The sequence below is a fragment of the Grampus griseus genome, assembly GCF_964374135.1.
Source record: "Grampus griseus genome assembly, chromosome: 1".
Classification (NCBI taxonomy): domain Eukaryota; kingdom Metazoa; phylum Chordata; class Mammalia; order Artiodactyla; family Delphinidae; genus Grampus; species Grampus griseus.
Genome location: NC_139017.1, coordinates 58,733,631 through 58,754,516, shown reverse-complemented (window position 1 = coordinate 58,754,516; position 20,886 = coordinate 58,733,631). Strand labels below are relative to the sequence as shown.

Here is a 20,886-nt window from a genome sequence, read left to right as displayed (position 1 = left end):
TAACTACAACTCTTATTTCTCATATTTCAAAGCATCCCCATGTGCATTTTCACTTTTATGGCCCTGTGAGGTAGATATTTGTATTTCCATTTTTTGAAAGATCGAGAAACTGAGGCATTTAGATTTCAGGTACAGGACCCTTGTCTCAGACTTAGGTTTTCTGATATTAGAATCCTTCCTATTTCAGCTATGCTGCGTTACCCCCCTCCAGAGAATGCATTTAATGAACCCAGAGAGAGTGCACAGAAAGGCAGCTGTAGTGGTCAGCAGGAAGTGGGTGTGGTTGTATGAAGGAAGAAGAAAAAACCTGACACGTGCTGGACACAACAGCCAAATAAGAATGAAAGAGATAAGAATGAGTCTGTGGATACAAAGACTAAGAGAAGAATGTGCCAATATTTATTACATAAAGTATATGTGACCTTGTTCACCAAACATTCAACTGCTAGGACTCAAAGCTGTATCTGAAACCCAAAGAAGGTGAGTGTAGGGCAAATGAAAGGAAGTTCCACTTCACTGAAAAGGTATTATTCATAGAGAACTTATTTTCCAGTGTGTGGTACAATCAGAAAATATAGATGCCGTAAACAAAACAAAAAAGATACTGAAAATTTCATGAATGAAAAAGACATAATTGCTAAGGAGCTGAGATCAGCTTTACGGCTGATGTCAGAGAGGATATATGCCCCTGACACAGAATTGCCTTCCAGCTCTGTGCCTTTCTGGCCATAGGCTGAGAGCTAGGTGGAAAAGCTATCAGCTGTCCCTAAGTTCCTGTCTTTGTGTCCTGACTTAAGTCTAATCATCCAGTTACCATCACTTGTATTCACAATATAATGGCTTGATCGTGAAACATAGCTGTATTCCTTTACAGTGTGTTCTTGCAGAAACAGAAGCAGAAAACCCAGCACTTCTTTTCTTTCTGCAAAACTCCACTAGCATTGCTTTAGTTAGACCCTCTGATTAATGAGCGAGTGCTACTAAGTAGAGAATGGAAATGTCAGTGCCACCTGTTAATTTCCTGATCTTTGGTGCTGGTAGGGTATGCTAGGATCAGCTAAGGAGGAGAACTAACCATGGGAGGTCATCTTGCAGTGGAAATATGTGTGGAGAGCTACTGAAAATTAAAAATTAAACTCCAGAAGAAATGTAATGTCCATTAAGATATGAGAATAGTGACAAGGCTAGGGCAGAAAACCAAGAGAAAAGGGGCAAGGAACACATAGTGAGCAAGTAGGTTGATTAGAAATTAGTTTTATAACAGGGGCTATATATTAGGGTGTTTCATAGGGAAGAGGCAGGAAAGTACAGTGTTTCAGAACCCAGAATCTGGAGCTAGACATCCTGTTTGAACCCAGTCTTCTCCACTTGCTAAATGTGCGATGCTAGGCAAGTTACATAACCTTTCTGTACGTCAGCCCTCTTACAGGTGATTGCTATCCAACTCATAATGACTGTGAAGGTGAAATGAGTTAATATATTCAAAAGTCCTTAGGTAGCACCTGTCATGTTGTACATACTTCATAAGCATTTGCCATATTGTATATTGGGTTAATAGACAGTCTGTGTTTAGGGATTGATGTTGTTCATGCACCCAGGTAATGCTTTCCACTCTTGATTTGACCAAGGTCAAAAAAAAAAAAAAAAAAACTATAGACAGATTATCAGTTCATGCATCACCACTCCCCATTCTCACGACCATGGTCAGTGATACCAAGGACACTGCCTCATTTATGTCCTACCACCATGGTCAAGGGGGCAATAGTTGAAGTCGATTTGTTGGCCTGTATGTTGATGATCCCACGCTGGACCTATCTCTCACTAAGTGGCAAGTGGAAAGGGTGAGGCTTCAGGAAGAGTGTGTTCCTTTTCTAGAGTCACAATGCTAAAGTCATATGATCAGTTACCTAACCTCTTTGTGCTTCGCTTTCCTAATCTGGGGATAATAATAGTACCTACCTTATCAGCCGTGAAGTAGCTTAATGAGAATGTATGTGTTTAGCCCATTACCTACCACATAGTTAGTGCTCAATAAAAGTTAGCTTTTATTGTTTTGAAAAATAGTAATAATCATCAGTTGTCCTACTTTATCTTGTCAAATTCAGCCTGATCATAACATCACTGAGAACTTTATGAACACTAAACTTGGCCTGTGCAAAGCATAAATATAAACTCATAACAGAGATGGGAGAAAGAGGAAAACATCCTTGGCACTATGAAGTGCATATGATTATCGGAATACAGAGATTCAGACACACACTGCAGAGCAGGGCCCAGCACAGAGAGGAGCCGGAGGAATATGGGAGGCGTGAAGAGTGGTGATACTGACCAATGCAAAATGGCAGACCTGTTTTCTCAAATACATCCTTCGTGAAGAATGCATGGCTCCCACTTCTCAGTGCCAGCCCCATAATGGGTGTTTTGTGTGGAAGGCCTGTAGAGGAGGGAGGGCTTTAGAATTAAGATAGAGTAGGGAGAGGGCTATAATAAAGAGGAGGAGAAAAGTAGAAAGATGTTAGCAACTGGTACTGTCAATGTACTGTACGTTATTCCCAGCTGAGCAGCAACATATTTTAGCAATCAAGTGGCCTTGTATTTCTTGTATATCATTATCTTTCACCCAGCAGGGACTAGATGGCTAGATTAATATTTCCATGGAGATATCTGTCTGGCAGGTCACTTAGAGTTCATCTTGACCTCTTTTGAAAGGAGCATTTACACAATAGCCTGCAGAAATGGGCCCAAGAGAGTCTTCAGACCAGTAGCTGGAATCCAGTAAGAAGCATATTTGATCCTCTGGGGGAGTCTGTCACAGGGAAATCACATCAGATTGTCATGTGATTTGTACACTAGTGTGAATTGGTTAATTACTCAATTTCATTCCCAGGTCTATAAGCCCAAACTTCAAACTGCTGACAGTGTTTACTATTGATACATATCTTCTGTATATCTAATTCATTAAGCTGACATACAAGCACAGTGGTTCATGAGTTCTCAGGATAAATAAACATCGCTTTGGTAGACAGCATAGGTTGGTAGGAGCACTGTGCTAGGAGTCAGAAAGCTGGATTTTTTTTTTTTTTTTTTTTGCGGTACACAGGCCTCTCACTGTTGTGGCCTCTCCCGTTGCGGAGCACAGGCTCCGGACGCGCAGGCTCAGCGGCCATGGCTCACGGGCCCAGCCGCTCCACGGCATGTGGGATCTTCCTGGACCGGGGCACGAACCCGTGTCCCCTGCGTCGGCAGGCAGACTCCCAACCACTGCGCCACCAGGGAAGCCCCCAGAAGGCTGGATTTGATCCCTCTTACTTCCATCATTTTAGCTCTAATCCTTGAGATCACCAGTTACCCTCTTTGGCCTTCGATACTAATTCTGTAAAACCTACCACAGAGGACTGCTGAATGAAAAGAGAAGGGGCCTCATAAGAAAGGTCTTTGTAAGTTGAAACACAGTGATTAGAATAGGAATTTTCTATGTGCTGCAGTCTGTAGAATTCCCTCCCACTCCCCTTTCTCAGGCTGAATAACACAACAGAGACACGGAAGATTATTACCACTTCCCAGCTTCACTTCGTAGGAACTTAAGGTTCAGCCCCCCACTATGGTAATTGCAGATCGTAGGAAGATAAAAGATAAAATCAGAGAATTTCAGTATGAGAAGAGGCTTTAGAAGTTACTCTGACCCTCGTTTCCTGTAGGAGAAAGCGGTTTAGAGAGAAGAGCCTAGACAGATGACTGGCCACCCAGCTTCGGAATCCCCGCCTACGTGTGTGCAAGAAGGCCGAGCTCACGGTCAGCGAGGTGAGCTCACAGGTCTGTAGGAATGGGACAGAAAGCTTTGTCCACCAGGGGGAAGGTGAGAATGGAAGGTTCCATTTGAGTGGCACCTCTAGGTGTTTATGATAACAAGCACTTATACAAATTAATCTGCAGAAAAGGACTCAGTTTACCCCTGAAGGAAGCTCAGCTGTTATTTTTAACACCATTTCTATTTGGTCCTTCCCTCTTCCTTGAGCACAGTCATCATGAAGCCAAATCTGGCCTCTGTACCCCAACACCAAATTAATGCTCTGAGACAGAGTTTGGGGTAAAGTAGAAAAGAATAGCTTCATTGCTTTGCCAGGCAAAGGGGGTCACAGTGGGCTAATACCCTCAAAACTGTGTCCCAACCTGGAGGCGGTAATGAGAAGTTTTATAGTAATGGTTCAAAGAGGGTGTCATCAACTCGTGGACATTCTTCTGATGGGTTGGTGGTGAGGTAAGTGGGAGTCAGCATCATCAACCTTCTGGTTCCAGCTGGTCTGGGATCTAGGTGCTTGTGGGGAGCTTATCATTACCTTTTCCCACCTGGTGGGGCTTCCACTACCTGCAAAACAGCTTAAAGATATTGTTCTGTGTATCCCTTGAGGGGCAACCGGGCCCCTGCCCCAAGGCTGCACTATTGTTTCTTTTGACTGTTCCTTTGTCTTTGCATCCTCTCCCTTCCCTAATTAGCAACTGTTTGAACCTGCTAGTTGGAACTCCGGGAAGGTCATGGAGGATGAATGAAGCCTATTTCCTGTAATCAACAAATGGGGGACACAGGAAGGATTTTGTGCCCAGGAGCCCCAGAGGGTCCTGCACAGTGTCAGCCAGTCCCATGTCCGTCTGGGATGACCTGCCCATTTTAATTACTGAGTGTCTTGCTAAGTGCCTTATAGCAAGCTCAGCCGAGTTGGCCTTGCAAGCCAGCCTTGAGTGAACATGGAAAGCATGGCATCATCTGTGAAAGCCCCTGTGGCCAGACCTTAAAGCAAAGATAGTTTAAGTGGGGTTTCATCAGAGGTGTCTAAGGAATGTTCAATTTGTTAAGGAGCATTACAGAGATAAACAAATATGACTTGGCCAGGTTGCTCACTGGAAGTGAACTGATTCTTAATGGTTCCTGGACTTAGGAAGACTTTTAAGCAGCTTGTGACAGTTAAAATTACCCTTTGCTTAACTCTGTCAAAGATTATTGCTCAATTTTGGAATTTATGTGAGTGATACTAATAATGACAACAAAAAAACCGCCACAGTGTTAATAATGACAATGATATTGATTGGCATTCATTGTATGCTGGATATTGCTAAGCACTTTACTTCTGTTATCCTGGGGTTGAGATGTGCAAAATGAGAGAATGGGAATTGAAGCTGTGGAAAAGAACAATAACCTTGAAGCCAAAACAACTAGGAATTTTTTCCCCCTAATTTTAGTATTTACTTACTGGGTGAACTTGGTCAAGTAGTTTGACTTTTCTGGAGCTCCTTATTTGTAAAATGGAAATATAAATACCCACATTCAAGGGTCATTAAAGATTAAGTTAGTTCATGAATGTTGAAAGGGCTTCTTAGCAGAGGCCAGCACATATGTACATCATTACTGTTGAGTTGAATCATAGATGATAGGAACAGAAATACAAGTGGATGAGAACTAAGTAGAAATGGAGATGAATCAAGACAGTTTAGGGCAAGCAGTGGGCTAGTCTCCTTTTGGGAGTCATTTATAGGTGATATTTTGTCATTATCATTTTCTTTTCCCATCCATTTTATAAGATGAGAACCGGTGAGGGGACCTCACTGTTCGAGATGAGAGAATTATAGCAAATACTAAACTCTTTGTTAATAAAAGACTAGAGTACGAGAGAGGACTCGGAATGAACAGAGCTCTCACTGGATCTACTAGGCAGTTTCCTTGCAATCACCCTACAACCAGTGTCCTGGTTTTCCCAGACCCATGTGTCCATCTTGCTTCCAATGCCACACTACAGGGAAGTGGCCCCCAAGGACTTGCAAAGCTCAAATCAGAATTTCAATTGTGAAACCGCAGGCTTCAAAATGACTTATTCTCGTTACAATGTATGAAATGATCCGTAAATACATATTTTAACTTTACCGAGTTTAAATACTATTACATATCTTACTTGATGTCAGATTTTGTTAAGTATGTGCTGTTATCTGAATTTACAAAGGTCAGTCAGATGGCAGTGGAGAATAGAATTAGATATATTTAAAAATCTTCTTCGTACATCTGTAGCTCAGATAACCCTGCCTTTTTCAAAGAGCTTTGGGCTTTTTTTCCCTTTCAAATGAGACTTTAATGAGTATCATGTGGATAAACTCTTTGCAGAGGTTTGAAAAGATCCAGAGAAAAACTGTTGTAGGAACAAGCAAACCATTCTGGATAAAATCATAAGCCATTTGAACGTCTCATCTCTCTGGTTGTGTCAGAATGTTTTGGCTGCATTTTCACCCCACAGGAATGTTTTCATCTCCATGGCTAGGTAAATAGAATGTGCGCAGAGTTGCTCCATTGCTATTCATGCCAGCACAGAGTAGCACAGAGTGACCTACTTCCAGCAGCATCCGTAGAATGCTTCGCTGCTTTTCATCAAGTCTGATTTACAAAACCACCGTCCGCTTTCCACTGCCCCTCCCCCACCCACCACCAGAGACAACATACTGTGGACTATACGAGTCGTTATTTCTTTCTCTCATCACTCCTGCTTTTGGTATCAGTTTATTTCAGTCCATTGTAAACCTCTTCAGAAGACAGAGAAGTGGGTGGGTAAGCAGCTTTAAAGGAAGCTGACATTTCTGATTTTTTAGAATATAGCTCTATTATAGAGGGATATTTGTGGGGCTGCAGAGAGAAATCAGGTGAAATTTTCTTATTTAGACTACCTTGTTCACATAAACACATAGAGTAAAAACTCATCGGAGACCCTTTGCAGACATCTTGATTTTTTCTTATTGGGGACTGCTGATTGGAGTTTCCATAGGTCACTATCATGAGTTGCAATACAGCCAATCTATAAGTTGGCAGGCTGAACTAAGCTGGAAGCATCCCAGAGTCCAAGAGGAAAGTCTGATCTGGAAAAATCTTCCAGAGACTTTTATCCAATTGGCATGCAGAAACTTAGACTGTACCTGATTTGGAGTCTAACTAGAGCCAGTGTCACTGAATACCATGGTTAGAGCAGGGTGAGTGGTTCTTAGAGACCTTCTAGTCCCATCATTTGAAGATGAGAAAAGTGGGCTCCAGGGAAATTATAGCAGCCTCATTCTCCTGCCCTCCCACCCCAATCCAAAGCTCTCTTTAACCTGCCATTCCGTTTCTTATCATTGGATCATGAATGATTTGAGGCTCTCTTCCTTTTGCCATTGAGAAGAAATGTCACCAAGCAGAGGAAATAGGAATTCAGTTATCCTTCTGGTCACAAGTGGAAATTTCTATTCCAAATCTTAGAAAATCAAAAAGGTTTGAATTACTTGGAAAAGTAACATCCTGTTCTTCTGTTGGGTGAGAGATTCTTGAAATCTTAAGCCATTTTGCTATAAAGCTTTTGCTCACATGGTTGTGTGTGGTGGGGCAGAGGAGTGAGAATGAGATGATAAGTAGCAGCTCCACGGCCGACTGTGAGTTTAATAGAAGAACCACAAAGAGAGTTCCATTTCCAGTTGGATTCTGAACATCTTCACAAAAGAATTACCTAGCCGTACTATCTCCCATTTGGTTGTTCACTTAGCCACACCTACATAGGCACAAACTTCAGGCAAGCCTTTGGTGAGCTGGTGGACTTCAGGGTCCGCAGGGTGCCTTATTTTATGTGGCTATCATTCTGTGATGTGGGATTGCATCACCAGAACTCCATACCAGATGGCAAGAGGTGTGGAGGCCCAGCCAACTCAACCTATGGGACCTTGTTTCTCTGCCTAGTTTTCTGTCCTCACTTCTCCCGACTTTGTCCTTTCTCTCTGCATCCCTCTCCTTTGTCTGATTTTCATCTGTCCCTCATCTTTCTTCACAGATGGCCAGGACACTAATGCACGGCTTTCATTATGTTTATGGAACAAGTTGGGGTCTTTAGAGGCTGCTGTTCCAGAGACATTAAAGACTTCGGTCACGTTTGATACCAGAGTAAAGATTTACAGGATAATTAGTGATCCTCTACTGTTATTAACCCCTGACTTAAGCAGGTTGTTTTCTTACAAAGGTGTTGAAAATTAATGCCACTTTTAATAGTTTTAGTTGGAAGACCATAATGAGACCATGTGGGAAACTAGACCTACCATCAATATCTTTCAAACTCTGAAATGGGGATTTGAGGCGGGGGGGGGGGGGAGTGAAAAAGAATGGAAGAAAAGGGGGTAATTCTATCACAGGCCTACCTTTGGTCACCTTAATGATAGTCACTGATGGACAAGACTCATTTGTTATTCTTAGTTTGGGATAATTAGCTTATCGCTACTAAAGTTCTGCACTTAATCCTGGTGGCACAGGGAAACTCAGAATGACAGCTGAGATAGCATAGGGTGGATGGGTGACTAGATTCTATTTTTAGAGATGTTCCCTTTCCCTTGTAATTATTTCATGAAGAATATGAGGCTTTTCACAATACCACACTTAATAGAATTGAAAAAACGATTAAGCAAAACTAATAACCCATAGACATTCCTCCTCCAATCCCCTAATGGCAGGGAATTTCATGGCTGTGCATTTTATTTGTCTTCCAATTGATCCAGTTCTTTTCTAACTCTGCTCTGGGGAACCCCCTCAGAAGCCATATTAGATTTGGTTTGGAGGAAGGGTTTTTAAAATTAACAATGAGTTTGAAAATCCTGATCTAAGCAGGGTCTTCTAATAGTCAGCAATGGCCATCAGGGGGTGTCACCCTCAATCTTGAAGGACTGCAGGGCCAGTTCATCAGGTACCCTCAACATGAGGCTAAGAATCGACAAGTTAATGCTTCCTTCCGACTTGACCTCAACACCTGGGCCACCTCATTACTACACAACTGGATTTAGCTTGAAACTCAGCCTTGCCAGGCGTGGGAAAGGGGCCCAGAATACCAGGACTAACCTAAGCTACTCTAAGTTCTTTAACGAATTAAAGGATCTTTGAGAATTTCCCTAGTTCAAATCCACATTTGACTTTCAATTGCCAGATTCTTTGAAAGAAGACATCATGCACCTGGTCCTCAGTGAAGTTGTCCTTTGGGGAAATTCTGATTCTGATATGATGTGTCTTAGCAGGTCAGTTCAGGGACTCTCAGCATGCGGGGTTGCCTAAAGAAGGACCAGGGATTTCTGGAGCAAGTTTTGAGTGTCCTAAGCTAACCCCACAAAAAGACAGTGCTGCAAGCTCACAGCACACAAGCTAACAGAACAATGACTAAGACCAATTTAAAAGTGATTTCATCTCACTGTCCTCCTCTCTGCCTTTCCCCATCCCAGGTTATTCTGCAGTGTGACTTTCCCTGCCCAAGGTTCCATCTTCCTGGTTCTCTGTTGCATCCAGAAGTTCCAAGGTTTCTTTCTCAGAATCCACATATCTGTATCAGCATGAGGTCCAGTCTGAAGATGGGCCTGGCCTCTACAGACTCTAATCGAATCATCTCTAACCTGTCCACTCTGTGCTCAGAGGGAGGGAAGAGGTAGAGTGCAGGTTAGACTGGAGCGAGGATTTGACACTGCTTGGTACATTGAAATCATTGCCTTTCTAGGTGGTCACATGAAGCACACCCTTTGGATTTAGAATTGTGGAACGGCAAGTTACAAAAGGATCTTGAAATTCATCAACACAGCTCCTCCGTATACAGATGAGAAAATTCAAAGCCAGGCATTCCATTCAAGGTTACTCTAGACCGAGGTCTCCTGAGTTCCAGTTTAGTATCGTGTTTCCTGCAGAATATAGGATCAGAGTTACACTGGGACTGTGATTGAGTCTAGTCTATCTGCTACTCTTTCTGGGTCCTCTTCATCTTTCTACTCATGACTTTATTCATTCCTCTGCTTAATAAAACCACGGATGACTTTCCATTAGCTCTGAACTCCTTAAAACTGGCATTCACAACTTTTACAGTTGACACCAATCTGGATTTTCAGCCCAGTCCTCTACTCCTCCTCTCCATATCCTCACTCTGCAGCATAACCAGACCTCCCGCAACTCTGCAAACACGCATCATCCTGCTGTTCCTTTACACAGTTACACACACTGTTTTCTTCATCTCGAATTGACCCCCAACATTTCTTCCCATTTTATCCCTTTCCAAGGGTATATGCCCAGCCAAGTACCACCCTCTCACCCAGCAGTGCTATTACGGTTTAGAGTACTTATTCATGGCTCTGTCTTCATTTTCTTACTAGACCAAAAGCTCCTTGAGAGTAGAAACCATGTAGCACAACTTGCTAAATGTGGCAAATAGAGTGTGCTCCAAGGATCTTTGTGTATTCAAGAATAAATGGCTGGGACTTTCCTGGTGGTCCGGTGGTTAAGAATCCACCTTCCAATGCAGGGGTTGCAGGTCCGATCCCTGGTTGGGGAACTAAGATCCCACATGCAGCGGGGCAACTAAGCCCGTGCCACAACTACTGAGCATGCGAGCCACAATTAGAGAGCCTGTGTGCTGCAACTACAGAGCCCACATGCTCTGGAGCCTGCATGACAACTAGAGAGAAGCCAGCACGCTGCAACAAAGAGCCTGCGCACTGCAGCGAAAGATCCTGCATGCCGCAAAGACGATCCCGTGTGCCGCAACTAAGACCTGACGCAGCCAAATATAAAATAAATAAATAAATAACTATTTTTAAAAAGAGTTCTCATTACAAGGGAAAAAAACATATATTTTAAAAAAAAGAATGAATGGCATCCTGGTTTCTGTAAATTTCGGGCATTCCAAAATTTTGGAGGTGCTGAGATCTGTGAGGTTAACAGAGGGTAAGAATGGGACAAATGGAATGCTAAAAGTAAGGGCAGCCTTACCTTTCTGGAGATCTCAGCCCCACAGTGTGGTGATGGCTGTGGTGCTCGTGCCACCTGTGGTATATTGAGATCTGACTGTGCAGGCTCCTGTTGGCACCTGTTTTATTCAGTACACTGGCAAAGGCTCTGTTTGAGCCTCGTCCACAGCCCTCAGGAGGTCTTGGACTAAAGTAACTTATTTGATCACCTCCCACATTTGCTCCTTGGGAGTCCCAGGTCAGGCTTGCATTGGTAAAGCAATTTCTGAGCATTTATTCTTCTTGAGATATTCTGCTGACATCCAGACCAACGTGATTACACTGATGTTCCAAGCTCTGATCTCAGCCCCACTGCGATGAAATTCACAAGACATTTACTGTGCTCTATGTGATTTTTCATTGGTTGACCCAGGCCAGATATAGCATAAGTAAGTAAGTTCCTAGTTTAGCATTTTAGCTCTCCTGTGTCAGATCTTGCCAGGAGAGGGGAAAAAAGCCAAGGAGGAAACTATCATTCTGTAATTATCTTCAACCTAAAAAGTGACAGACACCTTCACTGGCAGGCATGGCACCCTCCTTCCTTCACCCTTTCCCCTCTATGATGATTCTGGTCCAGGCAGAATCAGGATATCATTTTCCAAAGGAATTTGCCATGAATAACCCATAGATAGGTTCAGAGGGCTGGGCTGGAAGCCAAGGCTAGAGATTCTGTGCTCTCAGCCCACCTCCCCATACCCCCACTGCACCCGTTCTATCCTTGGTACCATCACTCCTAGAACCTTGGAGCAGGCGTCCTTCCTTCTCAGAAACAGTCCTGGCTGCCAGTGGGTACAGGGTTTCTTCTGGGGCTGATTAAAAGGTTCTGGAATTAGAATGGTGATGGTTGCACAACTTTGTGAATATACTAAAAACCACTGAATTGTATATATTGAAGGGGTGAATTTTATGGTATGTGAATTATATTTCAGTTGTAAAAGAACTCATGGAATACTAAGGCTTTGTGCAAAAAATTTAAATACTGTGGCACAAAAATTCCTGAAAGACCCCATGGGCTTTCAGTTGCTTCCTCTCTTTATGCATGTTCGAAGGTCATGTCCTCTGATGCCTGTGTTGGAGGTGGAGGGGATCTGATAGAAATTCATTCATCTGTCTTAGTCCCTGTTCTGTGTCAGGCTGGGGTGACTTTGGTCTGGGTATTTACTTGTCTCTGCTTCCACAGTTAAAACAGGGGTAATGAGCCTGACCTCCTCGATGAGGGTCTCCTGGGAAACAGAGAGCCAGTTTGTTGAGTGCTTTAGAGGTATGAGGTGCTGGATTCCTCTTGAATAGTTACAGGAAGGGCTTAAGTGGGACCTGACATGTGTGGAATAGAGCAGGTGCAGGCAAGAGGCTGGACGTGTGTTGCTCTAGGTGATTTAATTGTGCCATTAGGTGCTCTATTAGGAGCTGTCGCTGCTTGTGATTTTTATGTCTGTGATGAGAAGGGGATGGAGTTTGGTTTCTACTGTAATGTCAGGAAATGGACTTGGGAGAGAAGGGTGTGTTTCCCAGGAAGAATCTTCCCAGTGCTTTGATGTGGAGCCTTGATGAGTGGTTAGAAAGAGTGAGTGCTGTCGAGCGGGGTTTGTGATCGCAGGACTTGTGATGAAGTGTCATGCGGCAGCCGCGGGTCTATGCAGGCACCCTTGGAGGTGCGCCGAAGGGTTTCTGTTCACCTGGAAGTCTGTAAAGACCCCTTAGAGGAAAGATGAACTTGGGAAGCTTTTGTCACTGCCTCACTTAACAAATGGAGCTGTGCCTGGGGAAAACCAGGACCAGGCTGCAGGGGAGCCTTTTGCATACCCTCTGCCCACTGCAGCTTCCTAGATGCTCACGCCGGTCACTTCCAGAGCATGAACAGCTTACCAACCCAACAGGATGACTAAGTCCTTCAGGCAATTAGGGAGAGAAGCTAAGGATGAAGGGGACCCTGAGCACCTTGTTTTTGCTGCACCCTCATCCTCCTGCACACTCCAAAATTTATTCTCCTCCCTGGAGGAGAGGTAGGATGGTAGGATGAGCTAGGGAATCATCATAGGCTGATGACCTGTGGCTCATGAATCCTTCTCACTGACCTTCCCTGAGAGGACCAGCCAGTATTCTTCATCTTCCTCCTCCTCCTACGTATTCTTCTATCAATGTCTGAATGTCCGTTCCCCACTTCGCTATCTATTATAGGAAGTCCACTCACACTTCAAGGCCCAAAACTATAGGATCTTCTGCTTCTGGCAATGCTATTCTCCTCCCATCTTCCACCCTCTACCCAAGCAAGATTACTCCTTCCTTCTTCTGTTTCCACAAAACTTTTATGCACGTGGTGTAACACTTTACACATTCATTCACAGTGGGTGGCTTTGGAGAACTTGTTGAGAGCCTCATTTAGATTAGTCTCTCAGTGCCTAGAACAGTGCCTGGTGCGTACATAATACATGCCCAATGTGTGTCTGTTAAATAAATTAATGAATAACTACATAAGTAAATAAATACAGCAGAACATCATTTGTACACTCCCACAAAGAATGAAAGATATGTATAAACTGTATAAATATTTAAAATTGCTTTCCTCTTTATGATTGTGGTAACTTGATGAGAATACTATTCTAAACAGATCTTACTATATCTTCTTTCCGTGTATTGAATTGTTTAGTCAAAGGTGATAAATTTTGGGAGAAGAAGCCATGCCTTTCAAAAAAAGATGAAATTTGACAAAGCCATGCTCTGCCAAAGTATGTTCAGCAGAATATGAGTTTCCGAGGATGATAATAGCTGTTAAGGAAAAAATGATCTTAGGGCCACATGAAGCTCAAGAAAGCTGGATTAATCAGGTTCTTTCTGTTGTGGGATGTCTCAAAGCTTCGATCTGATATTGCTTAGGAATATTAGAGAAAGGGACACATAACAGTATGCTTCTGCAGCACCGCTTAACACCTACAGTATGAAGTACATAGTGGGTTTTGGTATATTGTTATTTATTTGCTGATGATATTTCAGTGCCTGAAAGCAGGTGAGTGCGTATGTCTGTGGTAAGGCCTGCTTCTTCACAGCCCTCTCATGTATACCACCTTTGCTCCGCAAAAATGAAGAGGAATATTAAAGGGAATTAAAACATTACTCCTGCCAAAGCAAGCATCAGACATCTCCAGTGGACTATGCAGCACATGACGGTGGTTTTAGAAATAACCTGTCAGCTCCAGTGGCTCTGCAGTAACCTCCCAGGACTCTCCTGTAAGTGCCAGTTCCCTGCACAGTAATTACCAACTCTCTCCTTGGCAGACGCACTGGCGTCTCCAAGTAATTTCTAGGGAACTCACACTTTCAAATTTACAAGAGGCAAAGAATCTTCTATTTACCTCAAGAGGTCATCAGGGTATTCAAACTGTACTAAGTAAAGGATGCTATTGATCATAGAAATACGGGGAAGAACTTGAGTTTTTACCTTTGTATTTTTCTCAGTGGGTGAGAGGCTGGGCCACTAGTTTATGGTGCAAAGACTGATGGGCGGATAATTCTCTTCTTCTCAGGGCCTCTTCCCTTTCTTGAGATTTGGAGCAGCAGTAAGCCTGACTTAACTATAGTTAGAAACCCTTTGTTGTCTTCATCTGACACTGGCTAATTGGTACCGATGTCTAAGAAGGAGACGAAAAGGAGATTCGGACTGGTCCAGTTGGAATTCTGACCTATGCCTTTGGTGTTTGTCCTCTAGAGATCTCAGGGAACACGGAGGACATCCCTCTGGTGCGCTGGAGGCAGCAGTGGCTGGAGAATGGCACTCTACTTTTTCACATCCACCACCAAGACGGTGCCCCAAGCCTCCCTGGACAAGACCCAACCGAAGAACCCCAGCGTGAGTCGGCAGAAGAGGAGCTGAGAATCCTCCACATCTCAGTCATGGTAAGAGCAGCACAACTGTAGCCTCTCAGGCTATGGCTTGTACTTCCTTGACATTAAGAGTCTGGGTGCCGTAGACAGAGCTCTGTAGGACCCAGCTCCACAGTCTGATCGTTGATCTTGTTAATACGTACATTTCCCATTTATGGGAAACATCTCCACCTGTGGTGTAAGTAAAAATTGCAGTTACTTCTGTACCATCATTACCCGACTGTTCTAAGAACATGCCTAGATGGGGAGTGACTTCTACAAACCAGAGACGGTGTCAGATGGGGGTAGTGGATTGTCTTAGAAAGGAATTATTCAATTAGATCAGAATATCTTATAACAGTTTCTCCATAAATGTTTGCTGAGGGACTGAGTTGCCAAGCTGCTCGCTGCTACTGAGCCCTCTTCTCCCAGATGGGAGAAAAATCAGTCCTGGCTTTCTCTCCTCTTACAATAAAGGGTGTGCCAATGGATACTTGCCTTTCTCTCTAGCCCATCTCAGAAACATCACCATCAGCATCGCTTCTAAGATATCCCTTCTGAAAATTAGAGAATTTTTCCTAAAATTCTAGGAACTTGTGTTTTAGAATCTCACTAGAAAGTAAGTGCTACAGTGGCAGGCAGGGGTTTTGTTTGGCATTGTTTTGCTCATTGGTGTATCTTCAACACCTAGAATAATGCATTCACATAGTTAATGCTTAATTAGAATTATTTGTGGAATAAATGAATGCATTTCCCAGTGGAAATGGAACATGCCTGATTCACTTGGTATTTTTATTAGTAAAATCGGTACATCACCTGCTCCTGGGGTAGCTTGAAAGCAGGTTGAGACTCGACTGATTATCTGCGGACTATATGTATGGGGGGGGATGGGCTCTTTCACTGTTAGGAAATTCAACAGAGTACCAAACGAGGTCTTGATCTAAACTTTAATTAATCTATTACTCTGGTACCATCACTATGTGCTGTTTAGTTTTGTGTATTAGATTGGGGAAAACTGAGCACATTTTAGATGTATTAAATTTTTCATTATCTAAATATTTGGCATGGAAAATAGCCCTATAAAATCTCTGATAAAATCTCAGACTGCAAGCCTTCTATTTCTTCCTCAGCCAGTGTCTCCATGAATAACTGACTTGATAGATTGCCTGCGTATGCACAGCTGCTCTACTTTGTTTAAACTATGTGGTTGAGAAAAGAGTCCTTGAATAGCAAATAGAAAAACTTCAGTGTCCAGATATGCCAGAAAGTGAGCAGGTAAATCAGATTACTGTGCCTCACATTTACAAATTAATTGAGGTTTATAACATTAGGGTTAGAGCACTTGTACATCCTTAGTCAAAGACCACTGTTTCTTCTCTCAGGGAAGCTTGTCTTCTTCAACGTAGCTTGTAGTTTCCAGATTGTGGTGAGATCGGGCAGACCTGCAGAATCAGCCCTGGCATCGCTTGGGGTGACAGATGCAGGGGTCACATTGTTTTTGTCTTTATCATGTGGTCTGATTGGAAAGAAGGGTACAATGGTGGACTTTCCACCAGCTATCCGCATCCTCCCATCAATGTGGGAGGCGGTTATTGTGATGGATAGTTTTTGTTTTCTTCTGGTCCAAGACCATTTCAAAGGTCCAGTCTTTGTAACACCACAAAAATGTTTAGGGTAAAGAGAACTGTTAAGAGATTCCCAGGAACTGACGTTGGGAGTGGCTGTGTCTGAAAGAAAGACCCTGAGTGTAAGAGGTTAAGGCAGGCGAGGTGTCAGAAGGTGTGTTTAGTGGGGGTTGGGGAAGTGGTGTGAGCATCTGTGGGAGGACAGTCCAAAGATTGTCCTAGTTGCTACATGATATCTTCAGTGTAGCAAGGACCCCATCTTCTGTGCTCAGAATGAGGTGCTCCAATAGATTCTCCAGAGAAGTGTGTGTGCATGCATGTGTATGTGTGTGCCTGTTTGTGGGGATGGGGGGCTGATCAGGGATGCCAGAGAACGTGAGGAAATAGACGGTGTCCCCAAAACGTAATAACCCTTACAAGAAGCCCTACATTGCTAATGCTTTTTGTTGAGCCCCGCTGGGCAGGAATTAATGGGAAGTGGACACTGAACTGGAAGGAGAACAAAAGTCAGCCTTAAACCTGGGACTCTTTCCTTCATATGCTACTGGTTACCCATGGCAGACCAACTATGATGTTCAGTTTTCCAAATAACATGGGAGAGATTACTCCTTCAGCTTGACTTTAGTTTATTCTACGTTATTTTCAACTAAGCTGGAGGAGGCAGAGGTTCAAAGGGCTTGAGTAAAGGGTAAGGGTGGGCAGGTCTGGTATTTGTCGCTGGCTTGCCCTCTTGGATGTGGATGGGTCCACATCTCCATGAAAAATTCAGGAAAGCCTGTGGCTTCTGCAGGAGCACAGGGCCCCCGAGGTGAACTGAAAATATAAGTACTCCCTCCCATCCTTGCCAAGATGGTGTGGTCAGTGGAGCCTCCTGCCGCCTCTCTTGCCATCCCGCCTACCTCCATTCCTAGTGCATCCACCCTCAGACACTGTCTCTCCTATCCTTTACATTCTATTCTAGAAACAGTTTCAAAGTTTGAAATTTTGTATCTGCCCTCAACTTAGAAATCAAGCCTGAAGGTATCCTGTTTGAAGATGTCGTTCCCAGAGTCTCTGATGGTTTCTTCTTAAGAGACTCAGGGATTGGTAGACTTTATCTGATACACTTTATGCCATATCTTTTGGAAGTAGGTAGGAAGCCATTTGAGTCATCTGGAATGACAACATTATAAATGTTAGAAGATAGCAAAATCCTTTGACTAGTAACAGTATTGGGCAGCGAAATGCACTTAAATGAAGTCTTATTACCCAAACCCTGTTAGTTATGAAATAACAATAGCAGGGCTATTTTTCATTAACTATAACAATCAATACTGATGCAGTTTTTAGTTGGATCCAAATAGCATAATTCAAAAAAGAGAAAACTTAAGGTTATCAAAACATGAATATTAAAAAAACAAAAAAACATGAATATACCCAACCATTTCTCTTTTGTTAAGAAAATGTATATTTAAAAGCTTAACTAATAATCCGAAATATTTCTAGTATGTGCAGAGGGAATTAATGGTTCTGTGAACACCTTAAAGTTTACATTTCTTTCATTTTGTATTTACACTTTTCTCATCCATATAGCCTCAGGGCAGAGACGGCTGTTTGTTTTTATATTTTGCATTCACTGTGTTTTATTTACACACAAAGTGTCAATATAAGTAATGAGAATGAGATATAGAGGAAAACCCTTTTTTTGTATCCTTTTGACATTGTATGGATGAAAATTGGTAAGTTCTCTCTTACACTGTGCCCAGTATATACATACCATCAGCAAAATCGTGGGCTTACAGAAAACCAATACCTCAGCTAGGAACTTGGCAATTTAAAACTTTAAAAAACCTTTTGCTTTTCTTATTTTTCAATCACATCCTAAAATTTTTGAATTATTTTTTCCAAAGAAGTACTATTTCTTCCTTACATAGAATAATTGGATTTCCTTCCTGAAATCTTATATTACTGCTTTGAGGGTCACATGATGTATTTTAACCTCCTGCATGATTCAGATGTGGCTGAAGAGATTTATTTCGAATTTTGCAAGATAATTGACGTTTAAAACTACAAAAGTACACAAGGATTCTCTTTTGCAAACTCTCGAACAAGTGAAAGCAAAATCATCAAATGAAAATTGCTATGTGAGCTTAAACCAGAAGTCAAGGAATTCTTCAGTTATAAGCAAATTTTTTACTCCATTGAAGGTCAAGTTTTAATATGACTTTACATTAGATGGTCAGACTCTGTGTGGATTTAAATTTCCATATTGTCCTTTTGCTAATTTACCATGTGATCTACATTTTTCTTTTTAAAGTACACAAAAGAATTTAATGGTGCATAATATAATTTTAATGGATTATCTACTTATTTCATCATTGTAATTAAAGATGGCAGTGTTAATAGACTTCCTATATGCATATGGGTTGGTTAAGTGTATATATATATATTATATATATATTTTTTGCGGTACGCGGGCCTCTCACTGTTGTGGCCTCTCCTGTTGTGGAGCACAGGCTCCGGACGCGCAGGCTTAGCGGCCATGGCTCACAGGCCCAGCCGCTCCGCAGCATGTGGGATCTTCCCGGACCGGGGCATGAACCCATGTCCCCTGCATCGGCAGGCAGACTCTCAACCACTGCGCCACCAGGGAAGCCCTGGTTAAGTATATTTTTCACAGCAAGTAGCCTTTCAAAAATGCTTCAGTTTGATATATATGTCTATATATTAGTGATAACTAATATATGTTATATATATATTAGTGATACCTCCCATTGGTAGATGATAATATGTTTTGTAGTTCAGCCTTCTTAGGCACAGTTCACAATTGAGGAAAAAAATAATCTTTGAGCATTTGTCTATCCCTCTGAGAGTTTTATGAAGATAACCCATCAATGAATCCTGGGTGCTACGCAGGACCACTAGCCCCGGCTGTGTGGAGCCCATTGGCCAGCGTCTGCAGGTTCCTGTGGCCTCCAACTGCTGGCTCCTCAGGGGTCCCCAGGCTCCTCATTGCTGGGAGCCCCAGGTGAGCCCATGGCGCATAGTTTTCTTTGGGGAGAAAAAATGTAGGAAACAAGGTTCAGGATGTTCCATTCTGGGGAGGTCACACTTGGGGCTGAGTTAGTGCAAAGCCCACAGAACACACGTATGGAGGACCCTAAGATTGTGCTTCCAGAACTGCAGACAACTTTGTGCCCCAGGACCCATCCTTGCTCTTACTTGAGCATCCTTACTCAAGTTCAGTTCCGCTGCCGAAGCGTCACATATTACTTGCTTCAAGCTGTCTTCATTTCACTCCTAAAGCTCAGCCATTTCTAGGGCAGAGAAGAGCAGTTCTAAGCATGTTCATTGCTATGTGCCACCAAGACTGTCTGGTACTTATTAGGTGTACGTGGGCATAGGAGAGAGGGCTAGATGCTTTTTCTTTCGGTACCTTTTACCTTCAACAAATCTGTTACAAAAAATTTGTTAGCAAATTCATTCATCAGAATCACTTTTTCTGTACCTTTGGAAGGTACAGAAAGACAGGTCCTAATTCAGTCCAAGGAGCTTATCTAGGAACTCAAGCCATCCATCATGGGACTAGATTGACCTATTGGCCATACTGTCCACCTACCAAAGCCATCTTTGTGTTCTTGGCCTTCCATGAGGAAAATGGGTGGGCAGTTCCTAAAATAGCAAGACCCCTAAAAACAAAACCCCTTTGTTCTTGGGTTGTCTCTGACTGTCTGATGTGCGACAGACTGGAGATGCCAGGGTCCGTTTGAGGGCTATTCCAAGTACTGAGGGAGAGTTGACTTGCAAACCTCCTCTATCTGGCACCATGGTTTGGTTGTGCATCTCTTGTCGACATGCATTAGGTGCAGGTACATGTGAATCCATTAGCCATTTCAATTGATCAGCTATTCCATCTTGCTGGCTGCCCCCCCCCATTCCTGTAGAGTGGGAACTGGGGTGTAGTGGAAGGAAACACTGCATTTAGTTGGAAGGTGGTCTTCAGATCTGGCTTTACCACTTTATGTAATCTGCTGTCCTTTTGGGAAGCTTCATTACCTCATCTGTGAGATGAATGCATTGGTTAGGCTTTTTAGCTTTAAAGAATGGAGATCTACTCAGACCTTCTTTGTAATGGAGTTTTACTATAGAAATTCATATGGAGGTAAGGGAGACAGAAATCCTCTGATTTAAAAAAAAAAAATCTAAAAAGCAGAATTTCATGAAGCCTGGAACAGGTAGGTTGTGCAGGATCCAAGTCATCTTGTCAGCCCCCAGCCTCAGCACTTTGTGGTTTGGCTTTTTGCACCTGTTTCTGTTACTTTTGTGGCCATAATGAGAAACTTTGTCCAGTCTGCTCTGTAAATGTTTTCCCCATTTTGCCAGTTTTATAAAATGTTTGTACTATCCATTCACTCGTCAAATCACCTCACTTATGACCTCACCTGACTGCTCTCAGCTTTACAAGGTTTCCAGTTTTGTTCCTGCGGCTGCCAGCTTCCCTACTTCCCCCCACCCTTTTTCTAACTCAGGGAACGGACCTCACTAGTTACCATAGTTGGACCTCACTAGTTACCATAGTTCCTGTATGTTACCATAGTTGGACCTCACTAGTTACCATAGTTCC

General features: G+C 42.9%; 1 protein-coding gene across 2 annotated transcripts in view; it reads left to right on the top strand.

Annotated features, from left to right (window-relative positions):
- Positions 1–20,886, top strand: part of ASTN1 (astrotactin 1) — a gene marked incomplete at its 5' end in the record, with an annotated part of 320,320 nt that overhangs the window by 105,489 nt on the left and 193,945 nt on the right. For both annotated transcript variants that reach the window (XM_082675767.1, XM_082675766.1), the window contains one exon: positions 14,504–14,691. In XM_082675767.1, coding sequence (XP_082531893.1) covers positions 14,504–14,691 — 188 coding nt within the window. The remainder of the gene's footprint in view (positions 1–14,503; positions 14,692–20,886) is intronic.